This window comes from Ooceraea biroi, chromosome 4, assembly GCF_003672135.1.
Source record: "Ooceraea biroi isolate clonal line C1 chromosome 4, Obir_v5.4, whole genome shotgun sequence".
NCBI lineage: Eukaryota > Metazoa > Arthropoda > Insecta > Hymenoptera > Formicidae > Ooceraea > Ooceraea biroi.
The window spans coordinates 13129229-13150017 of NC_039509.1; the positions used below are offsets into that span (position 1 = coordinate 13129229).

The 20789-nt window shown below is 40.1% G+C and overlaps 1 protein-coding gene across 2 annotated transcripts; it reads right to left on the reverse strand.

The window, feature by feature from the left end:
* Nucleotides 1-264: 264 nt before the first annotated feature.
* On the reverse strand, nt 265-8089 carry LOC105278399 (maternal protein exuperantia). Of its 2 annotated transcripts, none has more exons than XM_011337459.3 (6): nt 7924-8089; nt 3961-4270; nt 3248-3526; nt 2788-2992; nt 2528-2670; nt 265-2186 (listed from the first exon to the last, which is right to left on the reverse strand). In XM_011337459.3, the coding sequence occupies exons 2-6, from the start codon at nt 4249-4251 to the stop codon at nt 1863-1865; spliced, it is 1242 nt and encodes a 413-aa protein (XP_011335761.1). In that variant the 5' UTR covers nt 4252-4270; nt 7924-8089; the 3' UTR covers nt 265-1862. The 2 variants fall into 2 exon arrangements, with proteins under 2 accessions (XP_011335761.1, XP_011335769.1); XM_011337467.3 differs by lacking the exon at nt 7924-8089 and adding an exon at nt 6062-6293.
* Nucleotides 8090-20789: the final 12700 nt, after the last annotated feature.

Genomic DNA, 20789 nt, shown 5'->3' on the forward strand with positions numbered 1-20789 from the left:
GGTTCAAGAGCCGGGGCCCGCGGCGCGCTCGCAAACACGGCCCCTCCGCGATTAATAAACGCGGGGCAACACGCGGAAATAAATCACGTCCGATATTGTGCAGGAGCACGCAGCGGGGCAACGGACCCGTCATGCGTAAACTTCCGCCGAGAGTGGATCCACCGGCGAACTTGAAATCTATTAATTTTTTTTATTAAATTTTTTCAAGGAACGCGGCAATAAATGGTATGGAATTTACGGAATTAAGCGAAATTCTCCAAAAATATATTAAGAAAACCGACAATATCTTTATTGTTAGTTGTATAGAAATTGTAGGATAGGCATGTCTTTATACGATGTCGATTACAAAAATATCACTACCGATATATCGCATCGCTGTCATCGAGCAAATGCACGATATAAAACAAAAATGAACGTCCACATTTAATGTATGAACAGAATGAATGCCATTCGAATGACACACCCAGATGAGAACTACGTCGATTCCCAGTGTTGCTTTGGATTACATTGGCAATTAAAGTGTGCGTTGAAATAACTTTGCTAGCGTCTATCCGAGAGAGAAAGAAAACAAAGAGCGAAATCGAAAATAACAGTACACTTATTTCCACTGTTAGATCCACGTTTTGCACATTTAAATGTTAAATGTGGCCGCTGCTCCGATTATCGGTACACAATCAGTTCGCGATTTTTGAATCGGATAACCGAAAATTTACATATGCATTTCTGTATATCATAAATGGAGGTCCAAAATCTAATTGAGCACGTTATCGACGCTAAAGCCGCAGAGAATGACTACAAAATTTCATTCGTTAAAACGATATTTATGGTAAATATAATTAGCGAACGCGATTGTTGGCGAGATAAAGAATTAAAACTCGCAAATAAACACGAATCTTTATTATCCAACATTTTTATGAGATCTCACAGCAGAAACGAAATGGCGTATTATTGCGCGGCAATACAAAAATATATATATCTCTCTCTCCTAATACTATCACACGCGCTTCGCGCGCGCACGCGGCTTAAACGTTAAAAAGTAGAAAATATCGTGCACTAGCAGTACACGTCGTGAACTATGCGAGTAACAAAACCCGCGATTACCTTCCGTATGCTTTTAACGCTTTTTACTTTACGCTTAGCAGTCTATAAACGAACGGTTCCCACCACGGACAGGGCGGGGCGTACGAATTTCAGGATAAATAAAAGAGGAAACAAGAGGGAAGGAGAAAACAAACGAGTATAAAATTATTAAACGTATTAAACGGTATTAAATATATCTCTGCGCGTTAACTAAACCTGTCGCTTAACGTGTTATTTGTACATTTCATCTAACTAGCTGTTCGGCGGCGTGTCAGGAATCGGAGTTCACTTGTTCTCGATGCCGGCGAACAAAACTAAAAAAAAAGAAAGAGAAAAAAGGAAAATACAATACTGCTTAACAAATAACACTCGTCTCATCGTTCTCGATGCGATCGCGATTTCTCGTGTCCTAACGCGTTTATCCTAGAGTTTACCGTAAAACGGGAGGGAGGGGGATCCCTTCGCGACCCTCTTCAAACGGGGGGGAGGAACATAAATTTAGCTGCATTTTACGAAACGCAGCGCGCCTTTAAACGTAAATAGATCTGGCTAAAGTGCGAGTCGTATTCCTATCTCGACGCGCTAAATCTACGTTCGTCGTCATTCGCTTGCGTGTTGCTTCATCAAATTTCGATTGTCCGTCCGCGAGAAATGTGGCAACAAAAAATATTAAAGAATCCGCACGAGCTTCTTTCAGTGAAGTTACGGCGCGCGATGAAGACGCAATGCAGTCACGGGAAGCGCTCCCGCGTTGCGGCGTGTAAAAACACGTCGTGGCGCCGTTAAACTTGATTGGCGCACTCTTCCGTCTTAACTTCGACGCCGTCGTCACTCATCTTGACGGGAGAGCCGGACGTGGTGGTGTCGGGACTATCGTGGCCCGAGTCACTCTTATTGTTATTGTTCTCCTTGTCTTCGTTTATCTTCTTCTCCGTTTTCGTCTTTACGCCCTTCTTCTCCAGCGTTTTGCTCTTTGGCTTCTTCTCTGGGTCGAAGTGACGCTCGAGAATCGTCATCAGATCCTCCAACTTCTTCTCGTCGACCTTCGGTAGCTTCTCCTTCACCAGGCTCTCCAATCCCTCCTTCTTCGCGTTGGTCCACGCGTCCTGAGACACACATTTCGAATAACTGCCTTATTGTATATTCGCCGCAATCGATGAAGGAATTATTTAAATTGCAGATAAGAGTTTACGTAGCCGATCAAGCGTCGCTTATGTTGTTTATCGCGATCAATCGATTCACGGCAACCGATTATCTAAATTGGATGTTAATTTATCCTCGCGGAGATGTTATAATAACTCGGTGATAAATTAGACATTCTGCGAGGGAAATTAGGGGGAAAAAAATTGTACTTCTACACTTTGCGCGTTTCCATTTGATGTCCCTCGGTGTGAACGAGCTAGATTGTTAGCACTCAATTAATCATACGCGCGGTAGACACACTCACCTGTAGCTCCGAGTACACGATCCCGGCTTCGGCAAGCAATCGCCGCAGGGGACTAGCGTGTTGACGCTCGCGTCGGTTCATACGGAACAGAGCGCTGAATATCGGCCGCAAGTTGTTTTGCCGCTCAAATATCATCTTTAGTTCTGCAACACAAGTTACATTCGCGTTGATTTTCCCATTTGCGTTATTTGCTCGACCCAACTCTCGTTTTACACGACATATTCAAATTAACGGCATTGCATATTCAATGACGCACGTACCGCTGTGCTCTTGCTCCTCGATGTCGACGGGTTGCGAGAATTCCCGGGTGATTTCGATCGTTTTCTTCAAAATCGCCTCGCTGTTCTCTTCGCTCTGCTCTTTCCCGCTCGCCTCTTCAGCCTTCATGTCTTCGATTGAACATAAGTACTGTGCTATTTGTAAAGCCAGCGCCGCCCTATCTTGCGCGTTGCCCAGGTTCGATTCCTGCACATTCGTTCGATTTTCATCATTGTTACAATCTGCTATTCAGAGTTATGACACGTTTGTTAAGTGCGAATATCTGCTAAGTACAGACTTCACAATTTTGGCAAATAATTTTCTCAATCCAGATTAAATATTAATTCAGTTGTACATCGAGTGGTATTGATTCAAGAATCATTTTTCGCTTGAAGATTACAATTAACACATTCTTATTATCGCATTAGCTCTTTCGACTATATGTATGTATGCTCTTCTCACCTTCTTTAATAACGTGCGTGATAGAGTTCGAAGAGAATAAATGTGTGCCGAGTTCGCGCACTTGTCCTCGGCGATGTTGAATCCATTCGCGAATCCCTTAACCGTCTGCTTGAACCGATCGACCAGATCGTACTTCTTCAATGACTCGAGCAGCATCGCGGGAATGACTTTGCGCGGCTCGTGGTAAACCAGAATTACGCCATCCGCGTTCTCCTTTACGGTCTCCATCCAGGTCAGGAAGTCCGTCAGTGCCGATACCTCGCTTTTTGATTTAATCACCTGTGAAGAAGTATTTCAGTACGGTACAGTGAATAAAAAAAATATTAAAGCACAGGAGAGATTTCTTGGAAAAAATCCTTATTTTTAGAAAATAAACTTTAATTAACCATTTATTAACGAAATTTATTAAGTAAATTCAATACATGCTATGAAATATATCGTCCTCATAATCAACAAAAACGAGAATCCTCTTGTTTCGAAGTAAACGCAATTATAAAAAGACCAAAGTAATTTCTTTCATTCACCACATGTAGAAGAATTGCTAGTAGCTTACGCTCCAAACTTCAAATTTAAAATAAATACAGAAGCAAAGATAATTCCTTAGATCCTTAGATTTATGACAGAAGGAATCTTTCGCACTTCATTTACTTTCCCTGTTTAACGATAAATCAATCAACATCGATATTTCCTTGTCGCGACCTTGTTATTCGTACCTCGTTGGTCTTGCTGTTCCTGAGCACGCGGAATTTGCCGTTGGTCACGACCTTCATACTGTGACGTTTTATGGCGGTCGGATTGAGATCCTTGTACGGCATCACATACTGGGAGTACGAGGAGCCGGGGGTGTACGCAGCTATCTGGCAGATCTCGTCGATGACCTTCTTGCCGGTGGTGTCCATGTCCCAGCCGACCAGGCGATAATCGCCCGGCGCGATGCCCACCGCGCCACACTTCTTCACCGGGCACACCTGCTGCCCGTCCTCCGTCACTGTCGAGGATACCATCGTTCACGGAGCCGTTTTCCTGAAAAGCGCAAACGTTCGCGTATTCTTATCTCACCCCGATTGCCGCCCCTCTCCTCTCCTTCTCTTCCGATGTCGCCTTTGAGAGAGCAATTCCAGAGCAGGAAGATGCTCTCGCTAATAATTTGAAGAAGCTACGAAGATGAATATTTACGCGAAACTCGATGATCTCTGATCGCGAATGCGGGAAGGCAACGTTATTCGAGATCAATGCTTCCGATTAAAAATTTCACGAAGAAGATGTACTATTCATCGAGACAGAATTAGAGATCGATTGCGTTAAATCGCGCCGTGTATCACGAGATTGATTCTGTGCGCCATCAATCTGATATTTTGTTGCAGAGTAGCCCGAAAGATGATTAATGATTTGTTTATCCGGTACATTTGGTCGTTACCTCTAGAAATTTGAATTCCCGAAAACTCGTAATTGTGTTCTCTCGCAAGATCACGTTTATTTGCCGCGTGTAACCGATAGATAACAGTCTTTGTCACAGTCGGCCTTGAGGCACACAGTAACGTTCCGCGGAATGTAAACACCGCCTAATCGAAGAGGAACAATATCGAGACATCGTTGGAAGCTCTTGCCACCGAACGCGTTTATAATGATACAAATATCTCGACTGTCGAGTCCGTCTTGGCTCGTGTCCACCGAAATGTCGTAGTTTTCCGCAAGTTTCTGTTTATTTCGTTAGAGAGACTTGTGAAATCAGCGGACACATCTCGAAACCCGAATCGCTCGGTGCAGCGAGCGCGAATGCGGAAAATGTTTCGCTAATGATAAACGATCGGTCTCACAGATAAATCAAAATAAATGCGAATAAAATTCTCTCGACGAAATTAAATATTCCATCTCTGAAATTACATTTTTAAAAAAATTCCTTCGACTCGCATGTTCCGCATTGATATCATTTAATGACATAAATGCCAAACCAAAAATTGAAATTCAGGATAATAAACAGCGTAGAAATTATATAATCAGCATCGATTTCATAGACTGGAAATTCACGGCGTTATGGAATCAAATTAATCGACTGTTTTTTAAATTTTGCACATCGATTTTAGTGTGAAGTGTATGAAGATTGACAGATTGTATCATATTTTTATAAAAACTGTTTCAATTATGAGTATTCATGAAGATAAATAATAAAATCTAATAAAGTGCAATTCTAACATATGCGTGCATCCGTCACAATCTCCACGTGGAAGTTTCCAAGGATGACATCATCGTCAGCATACGTCGCGTTTCACCGTAAAGTTTGTTCATTCTCAATAATGAAGACCGCAGATGCGGCTTTGTGCAACGACACGACTGACATAATGGACGACATTAAAAAAAAGCATGCGATACAAAGAGAATGTCGAAACCATCGCTAACGCTTTACTCCTTTTCGATCAATTCGTTCGACGTTCGACTCAGCACAAAAATTAAGTATTAATTAATTATATTAAATTAAGTACACTGAGTATTACTTACAGAGACAGCGATCAACAATATAAATTTTTTATTTACTCCATAAGTAGCCCGAAACTAATGATACAATATTATCTTCCAGTCGAGTAAAAAGGATCATCGAAAAGCGTTTTATGCTTTATCTTTACACTTTACACAAGATGAAGCAGGCTCATATCACAGAGAGAGAGAAAGAGAGAGAGAGAGAGAGACGAGCGCAGCTAACAGGAGCGAAGAAACGATGGTTGGCGATGGTTTCATGGGACACTCGGTGCACGATCGATCACGAATTCACGACGCATGTAACGAAGGGAAACAGAAAATCCGTGACCCATTTCCTACCTAGATTTCCGGTCGTCTCTCCTTCGCCGGAGTGATCCCTCGACGTTACGCTGCGATACGCGGATACCGTAACAAGGAGCGGCAGCACACAGAGCACAATTAAGAACCGCGATTCGCGGATTGCACAACGCACGCGAGTCGAAAGCGAGAGCGGTGGCGATGATGAGGAAGATGATGATCGCGAGTCGCAATTTGCGGCGAAGACCGCGGTTGACGCTGTTCCGCTGCACGATGTCGCGACGCGAATGACAATCGACGACCGGCCGTGGCCACGTGGACTTCCTCTCGCGTTTTGTCGACAAAAGACAAGATAGCGCGCGCGCGCATGCGGATTCCGACGCCGCCCAAGAGAGACCGGTTCCTGCTAGCCTAGCTCGTGCAGCGAGAATTGATAACGAGACGCGATCGAGGCGCGTCGCGTCCCAGATGTTTCGATAGTCGCGCTATCGCGAGTAACCTTGCTTCGTAGAATGCTGGGGTTATGTTTCGATTTGTTGGTAAATATTAAATGAATCTTTCCTTCGAGATATCATCGAGACTATAATGATCTTTGAATCTGTTGACACTTTCGCGAGGTAAGCGCACATCGTCATTCTTAATCGTTGCTTCGTGATCATATTTTGCTTGTATTTGCCAAGATTCCAAATTCCTGAGACGAGGAATTGTTATAAACGACGTGATGTCTCCGGATATTCGTATCAAAGGTATAAACCTCCCTTGTCCCTTGCTCTTTGTTCCGGTATCAGTTTACAAAATACCGGTCTAAGGAAAAGGTCGAAGGAGCAAGCTGAAGGACAAAGCCTCGCTAGTTTGCCCAGTGGTATTATGTTTACCTCGCGACCTCCCAGTACATAAACCCACCGTTACTGAGCCAGAAATCCAAAGGTTAAATCCATGTAAATAGGATATAAGACATTCCTTTTATACTTATTGTCGCGAGAATTTTCCCGAAATCGCGATACATCCGATCGATTTTTGTTTGTTCATACAGAGATAACGCAAAATTTGCTCAACTAACATTCGCAGCTGCTTTTGCGCGAGACTTTTACGCATTTTCTTTTCCTGCGATATTGCAGACGATCTATGATCTAGTCGTGAGATATCTAATCACCCGAGATGCGTTTTACGCGGACGATAAAAGAAAAACAGACGCTTCAACATGTTGTTTGCTTGGATCGCGTATGAAATGGCAATTCAGATGTTGCAGATTACACGTTGCCAATCAACGCACGCGAATATCCTTTTAGCGGCACGCAACACTATTGCAAGTTTAGAGAGTCTATTATATCACTTTTCCTTTTAAATAAGACATCAAGAATATTAATGCGAACTGGATTACATAATAAAACTCGTTACATCAATATTACATTAATATTAATACTTAATATAGAACACACTCGCCTTCAAACTGTTGCGCAATGACAGACTCTTAAAATGACAATATTAATTAAAAAATAGTTCTTCTACTCAATATCATACGGCCTGCAGGACGCGATCGGAGCTCGATTTCTCGTCTCGATTTAACTATCCGCCTCTCGCACTCTAAGCACGCAGAACTAGGAAGAGATAAGAAACCCGTTGAAGTTCAATTTATCTCTGATAGCGCGGACAGCAGTTTCTGCAGTCGTTACCGAAGGAAAAAGTCTCCGCCGCTGTTTACGCGTAAATGCCCACCTGCCGTTCTCCTCGCGAATTGCGTTGCGAGGTAATATACCGTTAGCCTGGCGAGCGCGCGAGATTTCCGAGCGCACGTGGTCATCGCGCGCGCGATGGCGATCGGCTTCCGTACATGCAGCGGGCGAATTAAAACGCCCACGCTCGTAAATCGCGCAAAATCACCGAATTATAATTCGAGGACTCACCGATTCCTTCCTGTTGAGTTTTCCCTTTCTTCCTCTTTCTCTCCGTCTCTCTCGTGCTACCCGTCCTCTCTATCGTTCCCCTCGACGAGCCTCGTCCCTGCGATCAACGCGAATGACAGCACGCGAGAGCAAATTACCCGCGTCGCTTAACGATCGCGCAAGTGATACTGGGATCGTCGGCGCACGTGCTGAAGCAGAGCGGCGCGATCGCGCGGCGTCGGTCCTGCGCATGCTTCCTCGATCCTCGGGTCACGTGGCCCGACCGCGGTCGCGACTTATTGACTGATTCGGCGCATGCCAGACCCGGCGCGCCCCAAACGCAACGTCGGATCGAGTTACCGTCTCGTGAATGGATGTTCTGTTAAACGAATATCGATTATTAGCGCTGATCACGCCGAGCAATCGTTCGATTTCACGATGCGCGGATACAGGAACCGGACGAAAGAGCATCAGTGTACGAGGATAATAGTATCACCGGAGAAATTTTAATAATTGTAGATATACATCCTGATGCACACCCGAGAATGTTATATGTTATATATATATTAAAATATTAAAAATTAATATATGTATATATATATATATATATACTTATTAATTTATTTATTCGCGAAATCAATATCATTAAAGTAACGCGCTTGAATATGCGTTATTATTAACAAAACTGATATTTATGTTATAATATATGTATAGTAGATAGATCATATTATAATAGTAATATGTTAATAATTAAACTTCATTCAATCCACTAATGATTACCAACATGACTGTAGCAGCAACAATTAGCTCAACAAACTCGAATCATAACGTTGACGCGTACGACACGTTCGAATCACAAGATTTGAGTTCCGTAATTTTTACATAATACTCGGGAAACGATAACAATGACACGCAACTTCTACCGCGTTCTAAAATTACAATTGAACTTTTCACGGAGGTTGTTTATACACCGTTTTACGGATCTACATACACAAATCGTCACAAGTAGAATTCATCCAAGGACGTGTTTTTATTCGCGCGACGATGACGCTAAATCAGATTGCAAGTCTACGAAAGCGTTAGTAATTTCTTATCTGCTTTATCTCGACGAATGCAATGACATAAGAAAGTCGTATATCGTGTGACAATTGTACATCGAGCGAGTAATTTCCTCTCCGCGCAACGCGCGCAGCGTTATCTCGCCTGGCAAATATCGCAATCGCGTAGCGAGGAAAACATGCCCACCGTGACGATATTTCTACTATGAAGCATTTCTTTTGCCCCGTGATATCGTTTTTCCTGCTCGGAATCGTCGTGGATTCCATTTTCACCACGATTGCAAAATGTATATATAAAGTATATCCTGATTCCCTGGATCCTTCGAATCTACAATCTGGAGTAAAGTTTCTTCTAATAACGCGCACGATGTGTTTTAAAGCGATGAAAATGTAAAGCTTTTCGGGAATTAAACTTTGGACATGCACGAAGAAATTTTAAGCTCTTATTTCCGTTCCAATCTTCCATTCTTCAGCGGATTCTTACGAGCATTGCAAAAATATATATGTATTTAACGTTGGAAATTAAATGATAATCTGTCTTGACAATTTTGCTTAGAGAATACCTCAGATTTATTAAAAAATCTGCAAACGCGAAAATAATTATCTGCGTCACTTTATATACTAATCTCCTCATATAAAATTTTAACAAAAAAGTGAAACAAGAAAAGACAGGGAATTCTTAGTAAAAAATAATTGTTCATGCTGCTGATATTGCGTACTTTATTGTCAGATAAGCGGAGAATATAGTACGTTAGATTATATCGACAAAGTTCTACGAATAGACTTGCGATGTCCCTGTTAAGTTTTTCAATTCAAAAAAAGTGTTCTCTGTAGTAGACGTTTCACGGTTATCGGAGTTTTTTCTTAACGCAAGATAATTATTTTTACTAGCAAAGTGCTGCGTGGCCAGGGAACCAGATAATTGGTCTCCTTACATGGTGTCCTCTGCAATTATCTGATAAAGTTTACTGCAGATGTGCATTCTTTGGAGTAAAAAATGTAGATTAAAATATCGTTACATATATTATGCACATTAACGAAGAAAATATAAAGTACAAAATTGATTGTAAAAGTTTAACTTAAAGAATCAATTAAATTAAGAGTACCTATATTCAATGCACCTATGATTATAATTATTTCTTTATTGCATGCAATATTAAATTTGTCATGTGCAATAATTTTATTGTACTGCAAATGTAGTTTGTGTTACAATGAAATTTTCATTTTCACCATATTTAAATATATGTTTGTTATATTTAAGCTCATTTTCCTCTCTCTGTTTTCACGACACGTTTTCGATTTTGCATTACTCATGGGACAATCAGTTGCAGGTAATTGCAGCGTGATTATCGGACGCGTAAACTACACACAAGGTGGGCGTCGCCGAAACCGCAGCGCCGGACCGCAGAGAAAGTGCATTGCATTGCATCACGCCTCGACGATTAACATACGATCTAGTTTGCGAAGTGCGAGAAGCCGATAAAAATCGATCGTGGCGAAACGTGTCTGGTCGGCAGTCTTTCGCGAAAGAGACGCGAACGGTGCGCGCTCTTATCGGAGAACGTGTGTGCATATCGTCGTTGCAATGCTAAAGTTGCGAAACTGCATTTTTGGCGAATTTCCGTTACATGCAAAGTGTTGGATAGTGAACGCGACTTTGGTGACTTGATAGATGCGATATGAATTCGCGAGTCTTCAAGCTTTTCAAAAATATTGCTTATTCTATCTCATTTCATGATTTTTTTGATATACATCTAAAATTAGTTGAATAATAAAATTTTATCGCATATTTTTCTGTTATATTTCTTGAAATGTTTTTCTACAATTGATTGTGTGTGACTGAGAAACTAATTATACCTCCATAACAAAAAGTGACTATATACTTTATATTATAAGCTTAGCGTAGATGCATAACATTAAAACTGGATTTTTTAAATGCAGAGTACAAAGAAATTATTTCTTTTAACATTTCCATGTTTCTAAATTGGCAGTTTTAACTGTTATTATTATTGAGAGTGTGAAACGCTCAAACAGGTTTGCAAGAACGTTTGTTTTCAAGTTAATAATATTTCCGTTTATAATTCGATAAGATAAGAGGCAGAACTAATCAAAGATGTGATGGAGCAAGCGGAAAGGTTCAAGAGATAAGAAAGAGTTTTTCTCGACAAAGAAAAATTACTAGCAAAATATATCTCATGCGAATAAAACGCGTTGCAATAAAACAGGCACATTAGAATACCCTAAATTATTACATAATTGTCCTAAATACTCAGTTCTTTTATCACTTCAATAATCGAAAAGCTACTTTAGTATTTCAAATTGCATAAAAATTGCATTTAATTTTGCACGTTTCTCTTTCTGAATTTGTAAACGAACATTTAGTCTATCTACTTTGTGAATAAAAAATTCGAATGGAACGTATGAGTCCTGTTAGTCACGTAAGGATTAATTTCGCTTCTGGACATCTACGCAACAGCAACGACCGACTGATCAGAATTCAACGCAGGAAATGGAAACAGAGGATTATGTTCGGATCCCAACCGTGCGGTTAGTTAATATTCAATCTGGCTTCCGCACACAAACGACGAAGAAAATCAATCGATGCGACATCTGCAGCATACCCGCACGATCCTTTGCGAGAGCATCTGTCTTTGCGAATATTTTTTGTACCATTAAGGAAACGACAAATTATCAGAAACGTAATAGTAACCGCAAGAAATTTCGCGTCCGAGGTTTTTGTATGAAACTTACACACTTTGCGTGCTTTGCGTGATGTCGGATAAATAAATCTGATAAATCATAATTCGTCGCGTTATGTGTCTTCTTGGTTTCCGTACGTATGAGATTTAATAGAGTTCTATCCTAGAAAATATATTTTCCACGACATAAATATTATGGCTTTAACCGAGAAATATGATGAATATTTCAATTTTGCGGTACAAGAGTTTTGGGAAAATAGATTTGAAATATGTAAAACTCCATTTTATGATTAGTAATTCAATTTATAAATTTCTCAATTCTTCAAATTATAATTCACATATACGTACGATTCCCATTATTCGGGAGGATATAAAAAAAATATTCTTTTACTTTTTTATACACACATACATATATGCGGAAATGCGGAGAAGCACTTCCATTATCTCCAAGCAAAAAGCATCGCTCGGACCGCTTTTTCAGTTGCGGGCACAAACTGCACGATCGACTCTCGCTTCTATGAAGCCAGCGTGAATGGGCGAAAATTGCACGATAACCAGGAAGATCACGGCACGAAACAAAAATGGAAAATGGACGTACCGTTTCGATTCCGTTTCGGTTGGCTACGGGAAGCTGCGATCCGTGACTTCACAAATGTCTGTCCTCGATATCAGACGTCCTCAGATGACTCTTGATCCGCCTCTAGTCGCGGTTGAACCGGCTGAATTCACCGTGTGTTCATGATGCTTCTTACTTCGCTCGCGAATCTTTTCCACCGTGATGCACGTTGTGCAATGTCTCTCTAGAACGTCGATTTATCGCTCGACAGACGACCGTCGCCGAGACTCGATAGTTTGCTGTCTGTTCGTCCGAAAGTTTTGTTCACGCAGGACCGCATTTTTAAATTGGTTCGCCAGCACAATGTGCAAAAGCTTGCGAAATTGTTGGGAAGAAGAAAAGAAGAACAAGAAATAGTAAACAGTCCAAAATTTTAGATAGAGTTGAATAAAAGTAGAATGAAGAAATCAAACGAAATTGTATAATTAAATAATTAAAGAAAGAAGATTAGACTATATATAATATATACAATGTTCGACTAAACTATGTATAATATAAATATATGATATGTTAAATTAATTGCAAATATTTTTTGGCGTTTTATCTTCACCTGTGTAAGTAAAATCTGTACAAAACTCCTTTTCAAAGGAAAGGAACAAGAAAGACGTCAAGTACGCTGCTTGGTTTTATGGAAAAAGTAGAAGATAACATCGTTACAACAATCAAAGTATTGATTCCTATCATTTTGAAATAAAAATGTTCAGAATCAATATAACGACGAGAATTTGACTCGGAGTTCACAAATGAGACTCACGCTTTCGATTGTTCTACCTCCAACGTGTCATCACGAAGCGTTCACTCGTTCGTCATCGTTGTCGTCACGAACGACAGATTTAGCGTTTTCGCGTATCGCCGCACTCGCTGATAACACAGACTTTTAATTTGACATAATTCAGAGTGGATTTAGCTTTCAACGTTCCGCGACAGGAACGATGACTTTCGAACCTAAAGATAGTAATTTTCAATATTCTTCGGCAGAGACAAAAACAAACCTAAAACCATTGCAATAATAATAATCATAATACAATCTAAAAATATAATTTAAGCGTTTTATTATATCACGATGTATCCGTTATCTTCCTTTTTGGGAAAAATGCGAAAAAGTATAAGAGCTCCCTCGCGTAATATCGAGATCTGATTGCGTGGCGAATGCGTTTCCTCCGCGCGAACGCATCCCAATTTTGGAGACAAATTGGTCGGCTTTTAGCAACATTAAACGCTCTCATTAATCGCATACTTGATATATTTCGGCCGGTGTGCGCGCTACGGCTTGCAAATAATGACGCCTGGATATAAATTTGCGCTTCGTGTCGCGCGAGCACCGGGTAATACCAGTGAGATTGTAAATGTGATTGCGAAAGCGAACTAATTAAATGAATTTATAACAACGGATGTAAAGCAAAATTTACTGTCCTTGATGTCTATTTGTGTGAATGATAAGTACTAAGATATGTAAATTGGTGGCAACTAAAAGAACAATCGTCAGCTCAAACTATATTTCCATGATAATTAACGTTCTCCTTTGATTTCCAAATTGAAAATTTAAAAATTGAGGATAATTACACCGTTAAATTGACCATATTGTATTCGGAACATGTAATATATTTAATTACTTTTAGTTTGCGCTTGCACATACAAATATAAAGAAAAAGCCAATTTTCATTTTCATTTTCTTTATTTCATAATATCCTTCATTACGTTTATTTTCAATTTAATCCCAAATGGTCGCATATTTAATAAGATTAATTGCGTGACGAGCTAACACGCTAACAGGCGGATCTTTTCGTCTGCGGAAATCCACGATCATGCCGTTACTCCGCTTCTGAGAGCGCGCGATCTTTTTATCCCGACGCGATTATCCGGCCGCAAAAATTTGCGGTCTGCCTGATCGTGCGGATTAGCGGTTGCTTCTTTGGCCCATTAATTCCCGCCGGCGAGTTAGCTGGCGTTGGACTCTTTTTCCATTACCAGCGCTTCCTGCGTATCGGTAGTTACTTAGACGACGAGGCGCGCTAACGAGGCGGAAAATACATTGCTTGACGCACCGTCAGTGATTTCGGATGCGATTTCCTATCTACGTGGAACGGATGGAATAATCGGCGGTAATTGTTGGGTGTGCGTGGAATGGTCTCTCCCACGTGTGGCACGTGGATGCAAGCTTGCGGTTGCGGACGATGCGCGAGATAATTCGCGCGCCGTTCTCGGCTTGCTTGCCCCGACCTTGACCGCGAAGCCACTACTTCCTGTTGATCCTTGACCTTTCTGCTCAAAGTGGGAAACGTTAAGGAGCTCGTCAATTCTTTCAAGTGGCTTGTAATCTCTCGTTCTCTCTTTACGCAGACATAAGTATTTAATACTGTTGATAAATTCAGATTTATTTGACTCAGATTCCAAACGTTTTCAGCTTCCTGCGAAATGTGTAGAAGCGTGTATAGTTCAAAATAAATCTGTTTTGACAAATTTTTGTCGCTTTGATTAAAGAAAGAAAAGAATTTTACTATCTATGAGAAACTTATGTTTCTCATAGATAAAATCGGTTCAAATTCCTAAATGCAATTATCTGAAAACAATAACGCAGTTCTGCCTTAATTAATCTTTGCAATTCTGCCTACCGCTATCTCATTCCTGTCATTGCATTTTGAAACAATGAAAGAAAGCTTAATTTACGTTTATGATCGCGCATAATAGCTGCAAAGGAAAAAATTAATTTTTCTATCCAAGTGAGACGTCCAAAAAGCGTCGGATATTCATTCAGGTCAAGCTTCCTCACTCTTTGGTGATTCTCTTCATGGAAAAATTCTCGCGTATCGCCCTCACAGAGGGAAATAATCGATCTCTCGCATTATGCGATTTCGTTCATCGGCGAGCTCGCGCGGCGCGGCATCGCTCGGTCTCGCACGACGGAACTGCTTTAATTTAAAGTTTTATTTACCATTTAAACTTTCTAATAAGACGCCTCTCTTTTTTTACCGATGGTACCAATCGTCCGTGAGAATCGCGCGACATCGGAGTTCCTCCGAATTCTTCCCCTTACTCCGCGACCCCGAGGACCATAACCACCCCTCTCATCCCTTTTCTTCTAGGATGTAGTTTTCGAATCAGATTTATAACTGCAGAAGTTGAACGTCGTATTTCACGGGCTCTCGCTCGCCTTTTTACGAGCCGATACGTAAACACATCTTCGTGTATACGCGGCTCGTTCTACGATGTTAAAACAGTTGACCGATCTTCGATGGGACTTGGATCGCAATAACCACTAGAGTGGTCAGCTGACGGGTCATAGGTCATAGTATCTTATTAAGGTCTCGATATTTCCTCTCATCGAATCCTCACGAGGTTTTTGATACTTTCATCGAATGTCGTTGATTGGCGGAGAGGTGAAAATTCTTCGAACCAGTACAAGTGAAATGAATTTTGTACTCAAACCTGTGCTCGAGACAGTATGACTTATACAATATGATGAGATATAATTGTGATAAAGAATATTAGTAATTTATATTGATAAAACTGTTCACGAATCTCTCATATTGAGAGTTGCACATTTGTAATTACAATCTAATTACGTTTATTCTTTTTTATCTCATATTTTTTAAAATAGTTTTGTGGAAAATTATTCTGCCTGAACGTAATAAATATTTATTCTATTATTTTCATCTTCATTTATTTAATGTTCTCAGAAAAGCGCTTTCAAGAGTTTACAGGTGCATCAAAAGCGCATCAAGCGGTTTGCAAGCGGTTGAAAATGAATATTCTCCCGCGTATTAAGCGCTGTAGGGATACAAATTGATAACAAATCGAGCTTTATTTCTCAGTTGATTTCCACATGAAGCTTATCTTTCAGCAAAATTGAAAATTGTAATTCCAACTTTTCTTTTAATTTTAATTTAATGTTAATTCCTCAGTTATCACAATATTGAATATTGAAAATCGTTAATATTGAAAATCGAAAACCAGGTTTGTAATAAAAGATAAGCTGTCCCGGAAGTTCTTCCTTAACTTTTGTCTATAGTGCATAAGAAACTTGCTTTTAACATTTTATATAGCAATTACATATTTATCTTGTATGTGAAGCGAATATATAAATTATTATAGTATTGATAAATATATCGAGAAAATCAATTCGCGAATGGATAATTCAATTGAATTGGAGTAATCGCTAAATAATGAAAAATTAAAAATAGCTGATATTTTATTCTTAGGGAGGAAATTTTTGGGAGAACACATGGATTTAGGTTTCAGTGGCATTTCGCTGTTCTGACGATGACAAGCAAGCATCATGTGTCAGCAATGACATCAGTGATGATATCACTGCACAATTAACATGCCGGTGATGTAAGTTCTTATATCACTATCATATTCGCTTGACAGTATCCTTTTGAGTACGAATCATTTTTTATTAACCCAAGTGAATTATAATTAAATTATTATCATGATAGTATATTACTTTAATACTGTTATTAATACACGGATGGGATGATAACAGTTGTGACGATATCATTGTTAAGTCGCAATGTTATATTTATAACATTGCGACTATCTCTAGATGATTCACATGTCATCTTTTTGGTCGAGATGACATCGACATCCAGAGGGGTTTGATGTCGACACTGGTATAAATGGATTCGCGAATCATGCACGTAAAACATTGGCGTACCGATTGCGTACCGATCTTGCAATTAGTTCACGCTGACGGCACGTTAATTAGAGATTCCTGATCTAGTGAACTTTATCTGGATCCCGATCGAACGGTGAGTGTGATTTAATTAATGCGACTCTTTGTGCGATCTGATCGAGGGATTCGCGTTACGGGCGATTTACGAGCGCGGCGAGGCTCATTTCATCCGCGGAATTCGACCGAATGTTGAGTTTGTAGAGCATTATTCGCAGCTGATGCCTATCGCGGATGTGCGAATGGCGCGTTTGGCGCGTGCCTTGGAAATTTTCCTAACATTAATGTTAAAAGAGTTTATTTCATTTTTGGCTTAATGTTAAAATAACGAAAATTTACACAGAGAGAAGCAAAGCATATTTAACTTGTTTTCATTATTTATCGTATCATATACTTCTATGTTCTTAAGACTAAATGAAATATATAAGTTAAATATATTATATGTAAATGACATTCTATTATACATAAAAATCTGTAATACATATATAAAAAAAGTTATAAAAATTAGAAAATTTCCGATCTTTTGATGTTACAGAGATGGTCAACTTGATCTATTATCTATCCCAGACTTTTAAAGAAACAAAACTAAAAGTCATATGTTATAAAGTATTCAGTTTCCTATTAGAGATATTGTTCTTTATAATTGCACGAAAAATGTGCATGATAACATTGTGTGCGGATCTGTTCTCTTGCGTTCCCAGTATCGCCAGTGCGAATACGTTCTGTTTTCCTTTCCGATCCGACCGCGATGTAACGCCGAAAACAGATCGTGTCCCAATGGTGGAGATTCCAGCCGAAGTCGTCGCGGCTTTATATCGGCTCATCTGTGCGCGTTACGTGCTACGGCCCCACGACGGGGGCATTAGGGGATCATTTATCTTACTTACGCGATAGGCGATGAGCCTGACCCATTACGCGGTCACCTGGGACCAAAATTTCTCCTCTTCAGCTGCGGGATGCACCTCCGGTTCCTTCCGGCTCCGGAGAAACGAGGGGGCTTTCCTCCCGGTTAGCGCGGAATCAATATTCATTAGGAGCAAGGAGAACGAAACACGCGCAAGTTCACGTACGTGTAGATAATATTTAGCGGGGTTGATTGACCGATCGCACACCGCTAAAGTTACACATTCCGGTAACTTTACGCCGTACTTGAGTCTGCGATCGAATGTATCGGGAAGCCAGCTTTAATCCTTCGATTCTGTCGCGATTAATATTTCTCTTGTCAGATTAATATTCTCAGATTAATATACTAAAAGAAATTTTTGCATTCGATTCTATTCTTCGTTTTATCAATGTGTAGAATTTTTTTATGTCAGCAGAGAAATATTTAAAAATTTGTGTACATGTATATAATTAAAATGTGTAATGACAAGAATTGGTAAAAAGTTGTATAATCTCTTGGTATTTATTTATGAGAGAGTGCGTGGGACGTTTCGGGGGACATCAAATAAATCTACGCGCGAATGCAGCAGTGTTGGGTAGGACGTGAGATCCTCGGACGCGCATGTTAAGTCCGTCATGCATAATTCAGTTTTTTATCTGTACAAATTATAGCTTAACTTAAACTGAGTTTGCGAGAGTGCGAATTTAAAATAGATTATGTAACGTAAGGTATAAATCCGCTTTTGGCTGATATAAATAAATTACAAAACCGTCAGTCAGATACACCAAGGGAAAAATTGATCTGGTTCGGTGCGCGAGCGGTTCATTTTAGCGATACGCTAGTTTGCGTCGATTGTGAAAATAATGCAATTACAATGGACGTTAAATGAGGCCGTACGAGCGCGAGCTCTTTGACGCGGCCGCGCTAATTAACGTCGGAACGAATTCATTCATTTTCTTTATAAATGCCGATGAACGTCGTGCGGTGGGAACGAAAGGGGTACACGATTCTCTATTATCTCTGTGGTATTCTCGTCGACGGTTATAATTTCTCCGAGCAGAGCGTTTCTTGGGAAGAGGCGCCCTGTGGATGTCGTTCGATCGATACTCATTAAAGGCGAATCCCGATAAGCTCGTTCATTCGTTATATTTAGCGGGGCCACTTGACCGTTTCCTATGCTACCTGTACGTACTTTCGAAAGCATTGGCAGCGCACGTTATCAGGAAGATCGTTTCCCTAATTAGAATTACTTTGTTGGTTCTGACATTTGATGACTACAACTGCAATCACGTGAAACTCCACTGGAAGCACAACTAATTCTTTTTTTACGTTCATCAAGAAATATTCGGAATAATCCTTTTTCTTCTTTACTTCCAATTAAATGTAGAGCGAATTAAAACATCTTAGCTTTTTAATTTTCGATTATAAAATCGATTTAATTGTAATTTAGCTGTAATTAAATTCAAAAATTTGACGTGTTCGTTTGTTGTTGTACATTTCTATGTAATATTAAATATTATATTAAATATATTATAATTATAATATTCAATTGATATTCCTCTAGATATTTAATATACTTTGCACGCATTACTGCATCATTAAGTGCATGTATGCACTTGACACAATTTATACTTAATTGCCCGTCATGATAATCGCGGTTAGATGGCGAAATGGCTGATCGTAACTACTGGCGGTTGCGTAACGGAATGCAATAAACCTATATCGTAAAATCGATGTAATATGGTATTCTGACGCTCGTTTAGTAATAAGTTACCGATACATCAAGATACCGGTAACTTCTACTGCTCGCATATGCGCCTGAAAATTATGCATGTGTGCATGTAGCGCTTCTTTCAAAACGATATTATTTAACGCGATAATTATATATGAAAACTTATTTGAGTTATGTTATGAGTCTGTTACGTATCTTTTGCTTAACTGGACTGTAAATTTATGCCACAATGCACAACAGGCAATGACATACATGTTTTACCACGTTTATATTTTCTGCGGAGGAATCGCAGTTTCATCCCGCCGTGTAAATATTCCTCTGAATAAAATAACAGGAGACATACCGTGTGCATTTAAGATTTACGTACATATTATATATTTATATTTATCTATATATCTATATAGATATTTTATACATTTATATTTCATACATTTTCTCGGGACGACAAACGCGTCCGATTATCGATTGCCGCTTGCTTCCACATTGCGGCGATTGAAATTTATCTATCGTTTCTCGGCGGTTACGTTTCTCTTAAGTAAATAAATCTTCGGATCTCGGAGTCCATCGAGACGAAACGTCGAAACGGTAGCGCTCGATATCGATGCGATGGCACGCTTCCCCAACGGGGGAGAGAAACGCCGAAATAAAAGACATACTTGAACTGTGTACACACGTTGTGCAAACGTTGAGCGGAATTCGTGTCATCTCGCCCGTGAGTTATAATATGAAATTTGTCTTTGGAGTGACCGTGAATGTCTCCTGAAAGCCACGCGAAGGAACCACGAATTCCCCATCGTTGTCCATTATCAATCGGTCTCTCCGCTGCTATTTTCCCTGGCGATTTTCTATTTAAAACTCGCCCGGTGCGTCGTAGTTGTAACGATTTTTGTCTATTATTTCTGACGCGCTACCCCGGCTCACCGGTCAATCGATCGATATCGCTACGTGAACTCGGCAATGCTGACCATTGTGCAATTTTTGCGTGGAACGTTGACGATTTCTGCAGCCAGTAAAAAGAGAACGCCGTAACGTGCGTTAACTCCGTCACGCATGGCGCTAGCACAACGCTTTTGGTATGGCCTGTGGTACATGCGTTAAAAAACGATACATTTTTCGTTGCTCGTTGCTATTTTTGTATTTCTACGCAGGGTGAAATGTTTATTTAACAGAAAATTAAAGAGTCACGCATAAAATTCTAAGCGCGAATATTTTTCAATGGCAAATACAGAT